Source organism: Caretta caretta, chromosome 2, assembly GCF_965140235.1.
Source record: "Caretta caretta isolate rCarCar2 chromosome 2, rCarCar1.hap1, whole genome shotgun sequence".
NCBI lineage: Eukaryota > Metazoa > Chordata > Testudines > Cheloniidae > Caretta > Caretta caretta.
In genome coordinates, this window is record NC_134207.1 from 101,340,279 (window position 1) to 101,360,443 (window position 20,165).

General features: G+C 39.9%; 1 protein-coding gene across 2 annotated transcripts in view; it reads left to right on the plus strand.

Annotated features, from left to right (window-relative positions):
• The window catches only part of ZNF407 (zinc finger protein 407), a 460,779-nt gene extending 441,699 nt beyond the window's left edge, over positions 1-19,080 (plus strand). Inside the window, exon 10 of one of the 2 annotated variants that reach the window (XM_048840098.2) lies at positions 16,209-16,295. Coding sequence is in view for 1 of the 2 variants with exons in the window: in XM_048840096.2 (XP_048696053.2) it covers positions 16,209-17,572 (1,364 nt within the window). In the remaining variant the exon portion in view is untranslated. Of the gene's footprint in view, positions 1-16,208 lie in introns of both variants that reach the window. The other variant, XM_048840096.2, reaches the window with a different exon arrangement.
• The last annotated feature ends 1,085 nt before the right edge of the window (positions 19,081-20,165 follow it).

Consider the following 20,165-nt stretch of genomic DNA (forward strand, 5'->3'; position numbering starts at 1 on the left):
AGATTCTGTATTAACTGCAATTTCTGATGGTCTCGCATCCAGAAGCAACTGCATAGGAATATTTGGTGGGAAGAGAGGAGGAAGGATATTACAGCCAATAGTGCTCCTCATTCCAGGATTCTCAGTGCCTGCAGAGTGTTATATATGGACTTCTTTTGGTGCTTACAGGACCATATTCATTTCCATAAAGGTCAATACGTTGAACAGAGTAAATTACCTTAACATCTTTCATTTGGCATCATACTAAGCAGCGCAGTTACCTAATTTGAAGGTGCAAATACCCAGTCTTGTGAGTGCAAAATTAGAGGAGGCTTTTGACACTTTGGCCCCTTACCATACTTGACTGACATGACATTTTCCACATTGCTACACACTCCTCTTAAATGTAGCAGTATACGTGACACAGGGATATTTTTATTGGACACATTCACATTACTAAATAAGTCTGTGTCATTTACCTTAACCCTTTTAAAAAGAATAAGCCTTTAATCATTACTCCGAGTTGATGGTATTTCACATGGAATTGAATGGATGTATTTACAGTGTATTCATGCAGTCACTCCACATGCTTAGGGCCAGGTTCTCTAGTCTGGATAAGCTGTACTTGGCTTAAGGCAAAAGTTACTTTATGCCACCTTTGTGGTTGCCTCATTCTGTAACCAGTCAGGGCTGGCCTATCTCCTTGCTTAAGTTAACGGCCTCAGCCACCAGTTTGATATGCCCCAGGCTGGGTACTCTCTGAGGCCCCAATTCAGTAAAGAATTAAACCCCTGTTTCGTTATCAATGTAAGCATATACTTAAGTCCCCTTGAAATCAGTGGGACTTAAGCACATGCCTAAAGTTAAGCCCTTTCTTAAGTGCTTTGTCTGAAAAGGGATGGACTGCTGAATTGAGGCCTGAAAGTCTTTACCATCTGACGTGGTGGACTTGGACCATTTCTTAGTCAACTTGTGTTCTCCTCACAAAATTTGGTAGTCATACAGATGGTGTGAGTGGACACATTGGGTATTGCATTCTGAGCAGAGATGCCAACATTACCTTTTTCATTCAGGCATATCTGAACAATGAACTACTCTCTCTTCATAAAAACAGAATTGGGTCATTGGAAGGACATTACCGGGAAAAATGCATGGATGCTGCTGATGCTCTACTTGTCCAGTGGATAACTGGAGTATTTCAGTTTCTAGGGCTGACAGTCTGGCTCCTTTGAGAAAGGATGGTCTTATGGTTAAGACACTGGACTGGGACTCGGTAGCCCTGGTTCTCCTGTCTCTAATATTTCCTGTGTGGCTGTGAGAAAATCAATTGGGCAAGACACCCTTTCTATATCTCAGTTCCCCATCTGTAAAAGGAGGATAATGTTGCTTTCATATCTGACAGGATATTGACTGGGATTTGCACTGATAGTGTGGTGAAAGGGGCCATATAACTAGATAGATAAATACCACTATTATTTTTAAATGCACAGCTTTTAGTTGCAAGTGCATGTGATCAGCCCCTCTGAAAAGCAGACCAGGTGTTTTTAGATGCCTAAATGTGTATTTAGGAACCTCGTTTTAGGGACATGGGTATTAACATTTTAGCATAAAACTATATTCTGTTGTGAGAGCAACAGCTGGGCACAGTGAAGTGTTAGAGATAAAATTACTAGACTTAAAACTGGATTTCCTTAGACTTGTCATCTTAGGTTACCAGTACAGTCTAAGTTACTTCTGTGTAAATTCCTTTTTACTTTTTATAAAGAAATTTAATATGTCATTGAGATAACAGTTCCTTTAGTCTTCCTGATTTCAATGGAAGTATCTGAGAGAATGCTTGGGGTGTTTTAAGGATGCTTCAAGGTACATCGAAGTACGCCAAGCCATGGTGAACCTCAACAAATTTTGAAGTACTGCAGTATGCACAGAAAGGTATAGTTATGAAAGCTCCAAGTAACCCAAGGCTAGTATTCATAATGGTTGCTTCAGAGCTGTGATGTCAATCTATACTCAGAAAGGCTTTAATCTATAAATGATTGATATCACAGACTACAGTGGCTCCTTTTGTGCATTTTGTCCATCTGTACTAGGACTTAGACGACCACTAATTCACAGAACCACACACGCCCTAGAAGACAACATTACTAAAATGCCTCCTAAATTATTTTATGAACTATAGTTACCATGCTAGGACAGCAGTTCCTTTTAGTGAGTAAAATAATGTATTGCTTTAAATTTAAGAATGAAAACAGTTAAAAGGTAGCCGTAGGTAAATTATAAACAAAGTGCTATAATCGTGTTTGGTTTTTTTTAAACAAAGCTGATTTTCAGTTTGAAGGAGGCAAAACAAGACATTGAAACTAGAATACTTTAACATGAATGTTAATCAGAGCTGTTGGTTTGTCAGCACTTCAGAAAATTAGGTCACATATTTTTTTAAATCTTGTCTATTGTTTTTTAGCACTAGTTTTAGAAATGTTTAGGCAAACGTATAAATTTCCCTCTAAATCCTTATCTGTTACATTAGAAAATTTTGTATCATATTCCAGCAACAGTTCCACATATTTTCATGACATGGCAGTAAAAACACTTGAAGCCTTCATACATTAGCGCTAGCAATGTAGCTTGCACTGGTTTAGCTGCACTGGTGTTGGAGTGTGACTACCCCATGCAACACTTTAAGGGTAGGTTTAGACTAGGAAAATAGGCGGTGTTTTACAATGTGCTAGCTAAAATGCTTTAATTAACATGTTTTTAAGCACTAGTTAATGCCTAGTATAGACAGGGTTTGACATCGTTACCCAGTACTATCTACACTGGGAGCTAAGTGGTGTTTAAAAATGGTTAATTAAAACATGTTTGCTAATAAATGTTAAAACACCACCTGTCTTCCTAGTTTAGATAGGCCCTAGAAAGGGAAATAGTAACAAAGGGTCAGTGAAGTGACATGACATTGGTGGCAAGGGTTGCTCACCAATCAATGCTTGAATGAGAGTCTTGTCCAGATGACTGTCAGCCATTCCAAATCCTTTGTCGTGGGGAAGCAAGACAGTGAGGCACAATGTTCAAAGGGTATGCTTTAGTTCAGAGGTACATTGATGGCAAAAGTTAATTGCATAGTTACTGAACAATAACTTGCCTTGTTTCACAATGAAAATTCAGGAATTTTATAGAACTACTCTAGAAGCAGTGATAACTCAGATTAAATCATCTCCTAGCTGCTGTGCAGTAAATTCATACCACCACAGGAACAGTCCCATACTGGCATCTGGAAGGTCCAGATAACCTAATGGGCCTTCTCTAGCTCTGATTTCCATTATTCATTCTGTTCACATTTTCCTTTAGCTATTAAACTTGAATTTTTTAGTCCCTCTCTCAAATCCGATTGTGCTCACTCTCTATAGGGGGAGAAAATAATCCCCTTCTCTCCTTGGGCTTTACACCCTTCAAAAACTGTAGACTCCTATCATGTCTGTATGACCCTTAGTCATTGCTTTGCTGAGATACATATATTTAAATCTTTTAACCTTTCCATGTAAGTCAGCCCTGTAATTATTTTTCTGGTCATTTCTGAAAACTTCTCTCCAGTTTGTCCATATCTTTTTAGTAAAGAGAGGTGCTGAGAAATGAGTGGTATATTTCAGGTGTAGTTGTACTAGATCTATATAGAGCGGACTTATTAATGATCTGCTATGTGACATGATGTCTTTGAGTATGGAATCCAAAATTGCACTGGCCTTGTTTGCTGCCATATCATGTTACAAACTAAAATCTAATTTGCTGTCCACTGTCACCCTTACGTCTCTTTCAGCATTAGTTTTCAAGGTTTTTTGTTTGTTTTCTATTCTTTTGGTTTTTTCCCCTTCCAACTGAGTATCTCTGTTTCAGATTTATTTTCCCCACGTGTATTAGATTTCATTGTTGCAAACTGAATATCATGTTGTTATTTTATACTCCTGTTTCTAATTTATTTACATTCCTTCTGTGTCCTCATTGGTGTTGGTAACTCCTCCCAATTTAGCATAATCTGCGAACTCCTCTTCCAGCTCATCAGTGTTAAGTCTACAATGTAACATGAAAATTCTTCACAGCCAAAAAACTGCAACTTCGGAGCTGAATGGAAGCAGCTAGGAATAACCAGGATCTTGACCAATTGCACTGTTCATAACTTTGCAGATGCTATAGTGAAGGGAAAAGACCCTTTATTTACCTCCCGCACAGTTGCAGCATATGATGTTAAAAAATCCATGTATTCATCAGTCAGATTCAGCCTAAGATTTCCCACTTTGGCACCCTAGCTTAATGTACACTCTTTTGCTTCACTTGCTGCAGTACACAGTGCCTTGTGAGGTTGAAACTGGTGAATAGGGCATTTAGGGGCCATTGTAGCAATAGCACAGAAAAAAATATTACAAAGTCCTGCCAAATCATCAGTAGACTGGTCAATCAGATTAATAGCATTTTCCCTGAAGGCTGCCAAGAAACTCACTGGTTTCATCCATCTCCAACAGCTGCCCCTTCAAGATCTCACTTCATTTCATGCTGAACCATATACTTATTCAGGGAACAACTGCACTCGCAGTGGATCCAGCATATTGGTTACATATGCAAAGTCAAGGGGTTCATCCTTTTTTCAAATCATGAGGTGGTATCAACTTTGGCTGTCAGACTGGATGATCGTACTGGTGCTTTCTGGCTTTAAAATCTATGAATCATAAATGTATTAGCCACATGAAGCACCATGAAGACAAAGAACTGGATCCTTGTTCATAAGCATACTTTGTTTCTGGGAATTCTTGCAAGGTAAAATCAAAGGAATCAAGATTCAACATCTCAGCCTTTGTTTTCACCTATTATAGTAATCAGTGTGAGATGTCATTCTTCTTCTATCCTTGTCTTCCCCTACCCACTACCACAGAAACAGAGGCCCGATAAAATCAATTCTTCCCAGCATGTGGAAGCATCAAAGGGACACATCTACTGCATCTGGTATGCAAGTTAAGAACCCCCAGCCCAGGCTGTAATGTTTATCCTAACTAGCAACCTCCTACCAAACCTCAAATACCTTTTCCCAACACTCACCCACAACATAGTTCCTCCTTCCCCACAGATCACCTCCAACGATATGGATGCTCTTGCCAGTGTAATGTTGGTGAAGTCTGTAAAGCAGAATGATAGTCACTGTACACTCCTCTCTTCAGATAATTTGAATATTTGAAACGGGGCAGTTTGCTTAACTAGATAATGCTTTAAATTGCCATCTATTTCTTTGAGTTTCTAATTTCTAGTATAATCCATCCTTTAAACACCTGACACTGTGCATTCTGAGGAATCCTGTCCTTGAAGTTACTACAGAGCACAATGATCAAAACTTATTGCTGATGTTTTGTTAGCATTTACTGGTAACATCTTAGCAGAGGGTGACCTCTAGTACTGTCTCTAAACATTTTCAATTTACAGACTCAAGTATTTTTGCTGTCTTTGGCTCTCATTCTTTTGAAGAGGTCAGCCCTTTATGAATTTGCCGCAAGAAAGAAGTTCAAAATGCCCTATAGACATAACCAGCTTAATAGGTATATAGCTGTGATGAACACATAACATACGATTTGTTTTAATATTTATAGAAGAAATTCACATTGTTTTAAGTGTACACAAGCAGCTGCTGTCATTTGGCTATGAGCAGATGTTAGACCTCCGAAAGCTTCGCTGATAATTAAAATACTAACAGCTAGTGTTTTAGCCCAGCTGCAGGTTCTGTTTACTGTAAATTTGATTTTAATGGTGCCTCTGTGCAGTTATTGAATAGCAGTTTGTTTTCTATCATACATGCAAAAGTGTCTACAATGAAGACAAATGGGTTAGTTCCTGTAATTTACTCTGGAAAGAAATGACAATATTCTGTAACATAGTTGCATTTATAAATGAAACACAAATATGACTACCAAGTAATAAGTGATAGTTTCTGTTGCCTTACCTAGAAAAAAATAATTAGGGAAACTTATTGTTCTATTTAGCACCAAACAGTCTCACCTAAAGCTGCTGTGCTTTTCAAGTGTGTCATGAAGCACCCTCAAGCAATGAACAGGTGTTCCTTTTTTACTGAATGAGTGTGCAAATCAAAAGAAAGAAATAAAATCGATAATACTTATTTTTCAGTGGTCTGCTGGAGTAATATAGTTGTCCTTTGTATCATTTAATTTTAAAGGTATACTCATTGTTTTGAGATGTTTTATGTTAGGTATCCTGTGTGTCAGTTCTTTTTTGAGTTACATGCATGTGCCTCAAATACTAGAAGAAACTACTCAGTCTTGAGAATTCTTAATCCCCAGGGCCAACATGACACATTGCGCAAGCTACCTAGTTAGTCCCTTTGGCCGCCGAGACTAACCATCGCAGTCAGCACTCACGTTGGCTACGTCTACACTGTGCACCTTACAACAGTGCAGCTATGCTGCTACAGCCGCATTGTAAGGCACACACAGTAGCCACTTTTTGTCACCATGAGAGAGCTCTCCCGGCGACAAAATAAAACCACCCTCAACAAGGGGCAGTAGCTTCATCGTCAGGAGCACAGCTCCCACCAACGTAGCGCTGTCCACACCACAGTGCTTTTCATCACTAAAACTTTTGTCATTCGGGGGGCTGTTTTTATCACGCCCCTGAGCAACAAGAGTTTAATGACAAAAGTGCAGTGTAGACATAGCCTTTGATAAATAAAAGTTTGCAAGACCAGGCTCAAAGTGTGTATATACTTGAAAACCATAAAACCCTCTTGAGATACTAATGATCAATGGTGATCCATAACTTTGTGTTATGAAATAAATAAGATCTGGAATTAGCTCTATAAAAAAATCTGGATGGATTTTCCAGTCACTTGACAACCCAACCACAGGACAGAAATTATAATGCTTTTGTACTTTTGATGCTGCCTGACCTGCTGGCTGTGTCCAAGAAATATAGTCGTCCAATTTGGCCAAGCATAGCTGGTACATCCTAAAGTTTCGATTATGGTTTAAAAGTGCTGTTGAGACAAATGCACTTTCCAGCTGAAGTAGAAGGGGTTGAAGTAGAAAAACTAGATAACCTTTATGTCCCTTGTTCCCAAACTGTGGCTAGTGGGGGTAGTCTACAAAGAACTGGCTGTGCTGACTCTCTTCCTTGTTTCTAGCTGCTAAATTGCATCAGAAGAGCTAGCAAACTACACTGACTACTTTCCTAATATTACTTTCCCATACAGGCAATTGCTGAAGTTGCCACAAGAATGTTATATGATCACAAATCCAAGTGGAGAAGATAACTTGCAAAATCACAAAGCGGGGGTGGGGAGAGTTGGTTTGCTCAATCTGGGAATAGTAGGGAAGGTGGTCCACAAGACACCTCCATTATTATGTGGCCTATGTTATGTGAGATTCTGTTTTTGGAACAGTATATTCTTATCCTTATCAGTGGAGGTTTTTTGTACATAATTGCTGTTGTTTAGACCAGAGTGTGCAGGTTTAAAGATGGTGTGTAAAGGATTTTTAATTAAAAAATTGGATTTGTGTCTTTATTGTTTCATAATGTATAAAGATCTGAAAGGTTGGTTTTGTTCTGTTTTTCCAAAAGTGTGTTTGGTCTCTCCTAAATCTGATGAAGAACATCAAAGAGGCCTCAAGAGATGTGTAAGATTAGCTCTCAACCTTTAAGTGCAGGGACAGAGATTTTAGAACTTTAACAAAGAAAGCCTTTTCCCAAAGCCTTTTCTTCAAAGTAGGCACTGGATGTAAACAAAGCCAAACACAAAACAAAGTGTTTAAACAATCTTACTAAAAATCCCTACCCATCTGAATTGCTCAGCTCTTAGTCTTTGGTTCTCATTGCACTAGTTCCTTAATTGCCATAGATCCTTCCGAGATAGATAAGACATAAAAATACAACAAGAAACTCCATCCCCATTTAATTTATGAACTTAAAAAAAGAGTTCAGGCAGTCCTTACACACTTTAAAGCAGCAGGAGAGGGCATGCTCTACTTTCTAAGCCCCTTTTCAGGTTAAAACATCATCTTGTACTCAAGCAATTCTTAGGAGACCTTGAAATATCTAAACACAACAGAGTGGGTTGAAGGCAAAACTAGAAGCCTTGGAGGATATTTTGAGTCTCAACCTTAAGCACAAGTTTTGATTTTTAGGTTTCAATTGACTTCTTAATGTTATTTGAAATTTGTTTTTGTTATTTAATTATCTTTTATGGTTAAAAAAGGTGGGAAAAAAATCTCATGACATTTGCACTGTATAAGTTTTATATTCTTTGGTATATTTTTATGTTTCTTATGGAGTTGGTATGGCCCACTGTATTAGGATTTATTTGGACTACGTTACAAGTATATACTGGCTTCCTGAACATAATAGCTTCTGCAGAGCCATTTTGGTTTATTATGTTCACACATATTTACATAGTTTACAAATACTTTGGTTTAACCCACATTGTAAATTTTAATTTAGGTATACAGAATCTTCATGTCAGTACACTGTAATGGCTCCTGTACACAAGGTTATGTAACACATTCTTACCAATTTACATCATTTCATATCAGTGAAGCAATTAATATGAATACAAATATTTAGAATGACAAAGATAGTGACTGCCAATGTGCATTAACGGAGTTTCAAATGATAACCATTAGGAATATGTTTAATTCATTTCTTTATATGCTAAATAGGTCTAGGCCACAATGTTGGCCAATTGCCTAAAACTACCTAAGTTTACCTAAGTCCATGTTTAGACAGCTCAATAAAAATATGCAGATTTTCAGAGATGCTGAACACCTGCACTTCTCTTCAGTGGGAGCTCCTCAGCAGCACTTTCAGTCCTCTTTTATTAAGGTGCCTAACTTTAGGTACTCAGGTGTGAAAACGTTGGCTCTTGTGTCTGTCTTGGACCATAGGATCCAAAAGAATAAAGAGAGCTGGGTTTGTATTTAAAGAGCAGAGATAGGCGTCTGCGAAAAGTCAAGCTAAACCAATTTTTGTTTTTAATCTTCAGAAATGGGACACCACACACCAATTCGTACACTACGTTAAAATGAACGAAAACATGGTGGTTTACAAATAAAATGTTTTTATTGTTGTGAGCATGCATCAATACACAGTACATCAAGGACCTCATATATCTCCTATTAAAGTCAGTGGGAGACTTCCTCTGGACTTTTAGGGGAGTTTGATCAGCCCTAAATTATTCAAGCTTGCCTTTGAATAGTTGATATACCATATCATACAATATATTGTACTAACTTTGAGACAATTATTGTCTAAGAAAAGGAACCAAATATTAGTGCAATTACTGATATTGATTTGACTTGCAAAACTATTGGTGATGGCTGTTGGAGAGTTAATTTATTTATCTTTTAAAACTTCTGAAAGGTTGTAGTTCATTGAATATCATGGAATTTTACTGGATTTCACATGAGAAACATGTCACATTTTTTGATGTTAAAAGGTCGTTCTGACTTGTTAGCATTCTTTAATAATATGTGTTCATTTAAATAGATATTAAATATTTGTATTTGTGGATAAAGCGTACCTTGAAATTGAAGTACACAAAAATTAACCATTGTTGAATATGATGCTCCATATCAGCCTCCACAAAAGTTTAACAGTATCAGGAAAAATAACTGTATAAGTTACTATACAAACACAGATAATTTCCATTGTTGTAACAAACCAGCCCATTATTTCTTTTACAATTTAATACCTCATTTTTAGTGAGTGCATTGCGAAGGGTAGGTTAGGCGTAGTGTCACTCAACGCAACTTTTGGAAAAGGCTTAGAAATCTAAAGGAACGCCCGTTAAGAGCAAAGTAGTGGTTTACATACAATATTAGCACAGACTTTCCGAACACATTACGCATTTCTTTCTGAGACAAGTCTCTTTAATGCCATCTTTATCTGCTACACGATGCATGAAATCTACTTTCTGTTTTAGAACTGCAAATGACCCTTGACCCCTTTAGTAGAGACACAATGTGACCTTTCTATTGTCATCAGCTTTCATTCTCTTGAAAATTCTATGAATTTTTATTACAAGTTTTTTTAAACCAAGCTGAGGCTTCAACAAATTACTTGACACAGATGAGATGAAGTTGTTGAAGTAGTGTTAGATAAGTTTTACAGCCAGCATGTGTGCTGCTGAACAGTACAAAGCCAGTGTCCTACAATGTCATACACCAGTAACTGCTGAGCCTACTATTGGATAAATACATCATTTTATGGAACATTGATTGTTCTATAAACCCAATGGAGTATTATGCTCTATGATCAAACCATTTAGATTGTGTGTAGAGCACAGAAAATGCCATATTCAGGATGGTACTAAAAGTGCCATTTGTGTATTTTATGGATGTCATTACGGGGGAAACTTCTCTCTGTAGGCCCTGTTTACTGCAAAATTTTTTAGTCTGTAATGACATTTTTCATTCACAACGTATGCCTTCAAGAGAGGGGCCCTTGTTTTATTTGTTTCATTCGAGTTTACTGCACAAATCCTGTACATTTTAATTAAATGTAAGCTTAACAAAAGAATAAGATATTTATTCTGTGGGGAAAAATGATGACAGTAACAAAAGAATAACACAGACACACAAAAGAAAGTAGTGAGGTACTGAGTAAAAGGGAAAAAAAGTACTAAACCCTATTTGTAGTTTCCCAAAAGCATATTAAACATGAAAGCATATCTTTTAGCCATATTTGGGGAAGTTTGTGCTCTCTGAGAATTAAAATAACCTGGAAATATGGATTTAATGTCTAAAATCTTGACATTTTCAAATAAAAAAATAACAATCACTCCAGCTGATAAATAATGCCTCTGTTAAAATGACAGGCTTCTTGGAAAGAAACCAGTTCTCTGATCATTGCACCCCTAGATATAAAACACTTTTTGCAATTTTTCTGAATATGAGCTCTTGCATCATTGTGTTTTGTCTTTTGAATGTTTGTTTGTGTATCCTTTCAATTTGTAAGGACATACTATCAGCAAGTGTAGATTTCCTAATATTAATGTAAATTTGTATTTTAGCCTGTGTTTGGCATGACAATCAGCACATCCTTTCCTCCCCCCATTCCTTTTTTGTTTTTGGAGCGGGAGTCTGAATTTAGTAACACAAGTGACTTGCTGCTTCATACAGTCGAGTAATGTGACATTTTCTTTACACAATGTAAAAATATTATGTTGAATAGCAGTGCCCATTGTCCCAAAGTCATAATAGAAACTAGTCCTTAAAACATACTGATTCCTAAATATTTCTCCTATTTGGCTCTTCACTTTCAAAACAAAGAAAACCTATAAAGTATACAATTCATATTTACCATGAAGATCACCAAAATTGAACTTGATGTTCTCAGTAAATTCTTGGTCATAGTCCAGTTAAAATTTAAAGTTGCAGTGGAGAGTCACATTAGTTTAAATGATACTTGAACTTCTACATAGCTCAACATTAATTCATTACTGTTGAAATGGAAGAATCTTCAGTGGGTGAATCTTTTACAATCTGATTGAGGCTGTTACATTTTATAGGAGCCATTTTTCAAAGCAGTACTGACAGCACTCGAAGTTATTAAATTGCTGAATCAAAAGATGGACCTGCAATCGCATTTATGAACTGTGATGGAATAGCTGGGGTTGCACTGAGCTGAGGTTAAGATGTTGGTGTAGTTAAGCTTCATCACACCCCTTAGTGACAGCACTATTTACCCATGTAGTTTACTTTAATGGTCAGGAAGTGGCTTAACTCACCTCTGGATTCAAATAGATTAAGTAAGCAGACAGAATGGCGTAATTATCAGTGCTGCAAGGAATTCACTGGATAACTCTACACCCAAGAGACTTTCCATTCAATTGCAGCAGAAAGACTGGAGTTGCATAGATTCACAGATACAGCATTTATTTTAGAGGCTAAGAACAAGATACATTTCTTTTTCTTTCCTCCCCACACAAACTAGACCTTTCCCTAAGTATGATGACAGTATGATCTCTACTGTACCTAAATTACCTTTCTCTGAGGGTAATGATGGTGTGGTTTCTGCTATATCCAATGAATACTTATGATTTGTAGATTTAGTTTGATTTCATGCCATATCACTGCAAGACCCATCTTGTATCATGTCAACAAAGAAGACTCCTGAGAGAATTAATTACTCCTATGCGATTATAAAACATAGACATGTTAAGATTATTTTGATAATTATCCTTTGATATTGATTTCTGCCTCCTATTTGTCTCTTGTTTGGGGGTCTTTTGTGCATCAGTGCCCACAGAGAGAAATACATAGCAGGATAAATAACAGTGATACCACCATAGCTTATCCCTGCCAAAATGTAATTCAATAGCATGTGCCAGATCAATCATGCAACATCACTTGGAAATACTTAACAGTTTAAATTGTTAATTTTCCTTTCCGAAGATAACCATTAAAGCTCTCTCCTGCCTTGCAAGCTAAGATGAAGAAGCTTGTCTAACTCCAGTTTAGATTCCTGAAGCTGATCTGCAGTCTCTCAGCTTAACTTCAGGCATGTGTTCCATAGCGTAATTATATAGCCAAAGCTTTGAAGTTTTAAAAAATTATAGATCATCTACGGCCCAGTCTTTTGGGCACAAGTACTACCGTGATGTGTATGAGATCCTGGCTTGATCTTAACCTTAGTATTTCATGCTGTTGAGGCTTGGTGCTGCTGCAAGGTGCTAAGCACTTTGGCCCTTATCCAGCAAAGCACTTAAGCATGTGCTTAACTTTAAGAAATTAGTTTCTTTGATTTTAAGCACACGCTTCAGTGCTTTATGGGACTAGACCAATGGGCTCAGCACTTCGGAAGATTGAACCCTCCAAGGCCAGGTGAAGGAGCAACTTGCTTGGACTCTGAGGTGGGAAAACAACTGTGCCATTCATTAGCACATACTACTTACTTGCTCAAAGAATCAGCAACTGAAAGTGACCGTCTACTCTGAAATGTAAAAAGGATACCCCCCTGTACAACAGGCCTGTTCCTTGCGTACATTCAGAGTCCTGGCTGCTCTCCTTTGTGACAAAAATAAGATTTTACTGCTTTTTTTGCACCGGTTAGCCCTGTACAAGCCACAGAGCTAAGTGAGAGTGAGCTGGATTCTATTCCGTCTTCTGCATCCACAAAAGATCCAGTCAACTATACCTATGCAATTGCACTGAAGCCAGGGGGGGCGTACGGTATCAGTGAGGTCGGATTAGTGATCAAGGGCTCCATGTTAGTGATCAATGGCTCCATGTCTAGTTGGCAGCCGGTATCAAGTGGAGTGCCCCAAGGGTCAGTCCTCGGGCTGGTTTTGTTCAATATCTTCATAAATGATCTGGAGGATGGTGTGGATTGCACCCTCAGCAAGTTTGCAGATGACGCTAAACTGAGAGGAGAGGTAGATACCCTGGAGGGTAGGGATAGGATACAGAGGGCCCTAGACAAATTAGAGGATTGGGCCAAAAGAAATCTGATGAGGTTCAACAAGGACAAGTGCAGAGTCCTGCTCTTAGGACGGAAGAATCCCATGCACCGCTACAGACTAGGGACCGAATGGCTCAGCAGCAGTTCTGCAGAAAAAGGACCTAGGGGTTACAGTGGACGAGATGCTGCATATTAGTCAACAGTGTGCCCTTGTTGCCAAGAAGGCCAATGGCATTTTGGGCTGTATATGTAGGGGCATTGCCAGCAGATCAAGGGACGCGATCATTCCCCTCTATTCGACATTGGTGAGGCCTCATCTGGAGTACTGTGTCCAGTTTTGGGCCCCACACTACAAGAAGGATGTGGAAAAATTGGAAAGAGTCCAGTGGAGGGCAACAAAAATGATTAGGGGACTGGAACACATGAGTTATGAGGAGAGGCTGAGGGAACTTGGATTGTTTAGTCTGCGGAAAAGAAGAACGAGGGGGGATTTGATAGCTGCTTTCAACTACCTGAAAGGGGGTTCCAAAGAGGATGGATCTAGACTGTTCTCAGTGGTAGCAGATGACAGAACGAGGAGTAATGGTCTCAAGTTGCAGTGGGGGAGGTTTAGGTTGGATATTAGGAAAAACTTTTTCACTAGGAGGGTGGTGAAACACTGGAATGTGTTACCTAGGGAGGTTGTGGAATCTCCTTCCTTAGATATTTTTAAGGTCAGGCTTGACAAAGCCCTCGCTGGGATGATTTAGTTGGGGATTGGTCCTGCTTTGAGCAGGGGGTTGGACTAGATGACCTCCTGAGGTCCCTTCCTACCCTGATGTTCTATGATTCTATGATTTTCAACACAGTGGGGTTGAACAGCTGTCACTGGGACACCATTTGGTCTGCAGAACCTTTGTCATTGGTAGGACCCTACCAAGTTCACAGTCCATTTTGGTCAATTTCATGGTCGTGGGGTTTTAAAAATCGTCAATTTCACAGTTTCCGATATTTACATCCCACCCCAAAAGAGGTTGCGGAAGGGGGTCAGAAGGCTGTTGTAGGAGGGTTGCGGTATTACCACCCTTACTTCTGCGTTGCTGCTGACAGAGGCACTGCCTTCAGAGCTGGGCAGCCGAAGAGCAGCGGGCAGCGCAGACATGAGGGTCACATGGTATGGGGGGTGGTGCATAGCTTTTTGAGGTACCACCCTTATGGGTGGGCAACCACGCAGGGCCCTGTGATCCCACACACACAGCCAGCCCAAGGTCCCTTTAACCCCTGAGCATTGGGGGCAAGGGCACCGGAACCTTTGTAGAAGTGGGGGGGGCCACCAGCACTGGAACCAGGGGAGCGGGGACCATGCCCTCCACTTTTTAACATGGGTGTAGTTTGGAGCAAGGGGCGGTGTTACCCCCCAAACTACAAGCCAGGCACAGAGCAGCTGATAACTGCTCCCCCACCACGAAGTGCACCCCCTGCTGGTGCTGCTCTGTGCCTACCTGAGACTTGAAGTTTGGGGGGCAATGCTGCCCCCGCCCCCCAAACTATGCCAGTGTTAAAAAGTGAGGAGGCATGTTCCTGCCCCAGTTCCGGCTCTGTTGGCAGGGTGCACCACAGCCGGGGGCTCCTACCGTGCAATAGGCTCCAGCTGCTAGTCCCAGCCAGGCTGGGGAGGGGCGGGACTTCCTCTTCTCCTACAGGAGTCACTTCTGAGGTGGGTCAGACCCACCTCCAGGAACCTCCCTTAGCTGGGTGAAACTCCGTGGCTGCTCCCTGTATAGTGACGTCTTCCCCCCACGGCTGAGGAGTGATGGGGGCAGGAAGCAGGGCGGGGGTATGGAGCCTCCTGCAGCTGAGGGAGGTTCCCGGAATTGGGTCTACCTGGTCCAGGAGTGGCCCATGCAGGAGAAGAGAAAGTCCTATCCCTCCCTAGCCCTGCCAGAACAAGCAGCTGGAGCCTAGTGCACAGTAGGAGCCCCGGCTGGAGCGCCCCCAGCCCTGCCCCTCCCCGGGGAAGATTTCAAAGAGGATACCAGATTTGTCGGTCCGTGACATATTTTTTACGGACGTGACTTTTTGGTAGGGCCCTAGTCGGTGATGAAGCATGAGAAGGGCAAGAAGTTGCAATGGCTCTCAAAAACTGGGTTAGGTTTGCAGAGACAGTAGTTGAAAAAAACATCTTTTTACTTGTAAATTGAGAAGCTTTTATATGAAAACAATCAGGAGACAATTCCCATGCTGGCATTTTTATGGCATACACTGTTCAGAGTGAGGCTATATGTTTCCTCCAACTAACTAGACGAATGAATAATGTCAGTTAGGTGTGTCGGGGAAGGAACTGGGGTGGGGGAATGATAACGCATCAAAACAAAGACATGGCCATTAATTTACCAAGAAACCAGAATACTGAAAAAGATATGTTGCACATTATTACACCCAGCTGTGCTTAATGTAATACAGGCAAATACAATTAATTACAAAAAGAGCAGTACTACGGATATATTTTTCTCATAAAGGTGTTAATGGTTTTTAATTGTATACTGTATTTGTATGCTGCTTAATACAGAATGTTTTAAAAATAACAAATTCAGATCGTTAGTGCTCTGCAGAATTGTTAACAGCAGCAATTATTTGGATTCTATAAATAAATAAATTGGAAAACATGCAAATTGGTTTTGTTCAATTGCATATTACACTTCTCTGCCAGGGAAATTTAAAAATTGCATTGGAAAGTTTTTTGTGTTTGAAATAGTGACCTACAAATATTTGCCATGATTCCCTATTAACAGACACTTTTTGTTTCCTAGGCATTGTATCCAAGTCCTACGAATGTCGACTGAAGGGTCAGGGGGCAACCTTTGTAGAGACCACCAGTCCTTTCACTGCAGCAGCCCTGGGAGAAGTTTCTCCAATTAAAGAGAAGGTCCTTCGAAGTAACAGAAGACAATCCCAATCAGCTGAACAAGTGCAGCAAGTTATCATTATTCAAGGATACGATGGTGACTTTGCAATTGATGCCTCCGTGGAGGAAACGGCAGCAGCTACCCTTCAGACTTTGGCAATGGCTGGTCAGGTGGCAAGGGTGGTGCATATTACGGAAGATGGGCAAGTGATAGCCACAAGTCAAAATGGTTCTCATGTGAGTGGCCTGGTTCCAGGACAAATACTCACTGAGCAATTATCAAGTGGTGCAACACAAGTGGTTGTGGTAGAAGGCTCTGTGGAGGGAACTGATATGGAGGAGGCTGTCCCAATCGATGCAGTGTCTGATTCCAGTAGTGCTGTGGTGCAACAGATAATGAGACAGGACATTTTAGATACATCAGAAGCTACAGTACATCCTCCAGAGTCCTCCTCAGCATTAGATGCCCTCCTTTGTGCTGTAACAGAGCTGGGTGAAGTGGAAAACAAAACTGGACTCCTCGACAGAACCAGGCCTAGTCACAAAGAGTTGTTGCAAATGCCAAATCAGGAGCTATCCAGTAATCCTAATGACACCGAGACACAAGAAATACAGATGTTCCATGAAGTTCAAGAGACTCAGGAAGATATAGAACCGATGGAAGTAGTGACACAGGTCATTCACCCATCTACTTTAATTGCATCTCAGGAGAGAGCTCAAGCTGCCTTCAAGAAAATGGTCCAAGGAGTACTGCAGTTTGCGGTATGTGACACGGCTGCAGCAGACCAGCTGATGAAAGAAGGTGTCACTCAGGTCATTGTAAATGAGGAAGGAACTGTGCATATGGTGGCTGGAGAAGGCTCTCAAATAATAATGCAAGAAGCTGGTAGCCATGCCCTCAGTGTCCAGAGTGAGCACATGGACTTAGTTGAGTCTGATGGAGAAATTTCACAGATCATTGTCACAGAAGAAATAGCTCAAGCCATGGTTCGGGATTCTCATGACAACTTCTCTGAAGGTCCGACCCATTACATTGTAACAGAATTACCACAAGATATACAGGATGAGACCGGTGTGTATTCACACACTGTGATAGAGGCAGCTGAGTCTCAAGAGATTTTGGAAGCTGGTACTGCTATAAATACTGAAGCCACATCCCCTGATGGAACAGGAGAACAGTTAACTAGTATGGTCATTTATACAGAGAGTGGCTCCCAAGCAACAGTAATTCAGGGCCAGGGAGATAGCAATGAACTACAAGAAGCGTGAAGAATTGTTTCTTGGAAAATTAATAGACATGTGTAGGAACTTAATATGTAAAACCTTCATAATATGATATTCCTCCATCCAGGTGCCAGCCTCACTGTGTGAGGTTAATGTCAGCTACTGGGAAGAGTATACAGAAAAGGTATTATCTTATGACAATGGACAGAAATTTGACCTGAGTATGATTAACAGGCATAATATGGTAAGAAAATTACTAAAGCCCCCCTCCCCACACCCAAATAAGTCAGTTATGATTCTGGTTTGGTTTGGATTATTTTGTGAGTTCAGAGTGATTTGCTGGTTTATGCCTTGTCTGTCTGGTTTTGTGGGTATGCTAAACATAATTTTTTCACTTTACATATACATTTTGTGAGCAAAATAATTAAAAAACCAAAACCACACCACATGTTAAAAATATGAGGTGACAGTTTGTAAGTACAGTTAGATGCTACAAGTGTTGCCTTGTCGTCTTCAAAGGCAGAAAGCCTGACATTTGGTTTTCTAAAGCCTTGCTCTAAAATGTCCCTGGTCAAAAACACCTCAGCATAATGACCCTTTCTAAATTTGTGTCTGAGAATCATTTTTCTTTAACTATAGTTAACTCTTTCATTATTTTGCATTGGACTTTGCGGAAGAGAAACCTCTAAAATCTACGCTTTAGAAAAGTCTTGATACGTGTATTCAGAAAAAAAGCTGTCTTGGTTTAGAAAAAGCTTAATGCCCGTTACTTGCAACTTAGTTTCGAACATAAGAGTCCTGCATATGAAATGTGCATTTTGGGGAAAAAATATTGTCACGGCCAATGTTTTGCTTTTCTTACAAATAGTGCTTCATATAAATACCATGTTGCAGTTCATTTTGTGAATTACTTTTTGAAATGTTAGGGATTTCTTTAATGAAAATTCTGACATTGACATTAACAAGTAGAAAAAAGGTGACCTTGTATTTCTTGCTTAGACCAGAACGTCAATTATCTAGTTGTGGATACACTGCAACTGTTCAATGCAAGTTCGTGTAGAAAAGCTTTGTTTCCTGATACAATGGCTTTTGTTTCATCTAAAAAAGAAATTGTAAAATATAAAATGGTAAGGGTGTTTGGTTGGGATTTTGGGGAGGGTTCTTTCAAATAAAATGTTAGCATTAAAAAGAAGCATCATGATTTTTAATATTAAGCAATAAACAACACTGGCATTCAGCAGCAGGAAACGAATGCTATCGGTTATGTCTGCGCATTTTCTCTTTCCCTTTCTCTGGCTGGATAGATAGATAAAGATAAAAGAATCTAATTTCTGAAGTGTGCCTCATGCATGCTTAATATAATTGTCGAAGGGTTTAGGGTATAAACCAAGCAGACTCAAGAGATAACAGCATTTCCTATCATGTTTAATATCTTAAAATCATCGCGTGTAAGAAAGTTGGGGAGGGGTGAAACAATAGTTTCTTCTTGGAGCAACTGTTTAAAAAATGTTTTTTTCTGAGGGAGCTGAATAGAAAAGGTGCCTCACTCTGAAGCTAGAAGATCCTGCTGGCTTTTCATCTTTTTTTCCCCCCTCCTAGGCGTTAAGGTTGTATCTGTGTCAGACCCCCCAAAAAAGTAAATTTCAAGTTAGACACCGAGATTCATAATTAGCTGAATTTGACTTGCTCATCTTTCTTAGAGGAGACAAGCTGTTCACTTACTCTTAAATACTGTCTTCAGCAAATAGTGACAGGATCAACTCCCGTTTGTTATCAGGATAAAGGTGACCTTTACAAAATGATGGCCCTCTGCAAGACTCTCACAGATGTTCAAAAACTGAATGTTTTCCAGTGGAAATATTTCTTCTTGATCATTTCTCCTGTTAACTGTAGCCTTTGGTCTTGCGGCTTGGATGCTAATTCTTAGCTGTGCTTAGTCCTGTATGGCTAACCTTTCTGCTGCAGTACAGGGTGTTGACACTGACATGCTGCAGTTTACCATTTGTGATTTATTTAGGATAAATATGTCTCAGGTGGCATTTAATCCTTCATAAAACCAGTGTAGCCTGCAGTGTCAAACCAGCAATCACATTGTTTGCACAATGAAAAGAGCAGACCTTTGCATTTAAAAAAAAAAAAAAAAAAAAAAAACCTATGCAGGAGGTGTTTCTGGGCTTGAGAGTCCTGGAAAGGATTCGCTAGCCTACAGAGTGCTGTCATTACCTGAAAACCCAGGTTAACAGTACTTTTCTCTGAGTACAACCTGTTCAGGACAACTATTTTTTTTAAATGTGGACTGTCAAATTAATGTATCTGTGCCTTACAACTGTGGCATTGGAAATTAAGGGTGAAATTCATCCCAGTACATATGGCCCACACAAGGCCCTACGCACCAACTCTGTCCCAATGTACAGGAGGGAAACAAGGTTTCTTGAGCTCACACAGGGTGTCTGAACTGTGAGGATTTGGAAGTGGGATGGAGACAGTGGTACATCACTGGTGGTGCTGGACCAGTTTTTATAGTGGGGGTGCTGCTGGTGGAAACCATGTTTTTGGGTTGTTGTTACCACTTCAAGCCAGCACCTCTAGTTCCAGCACCTATGTATCACTCCATGCATCCTCCAGCATTCCCCTCGCC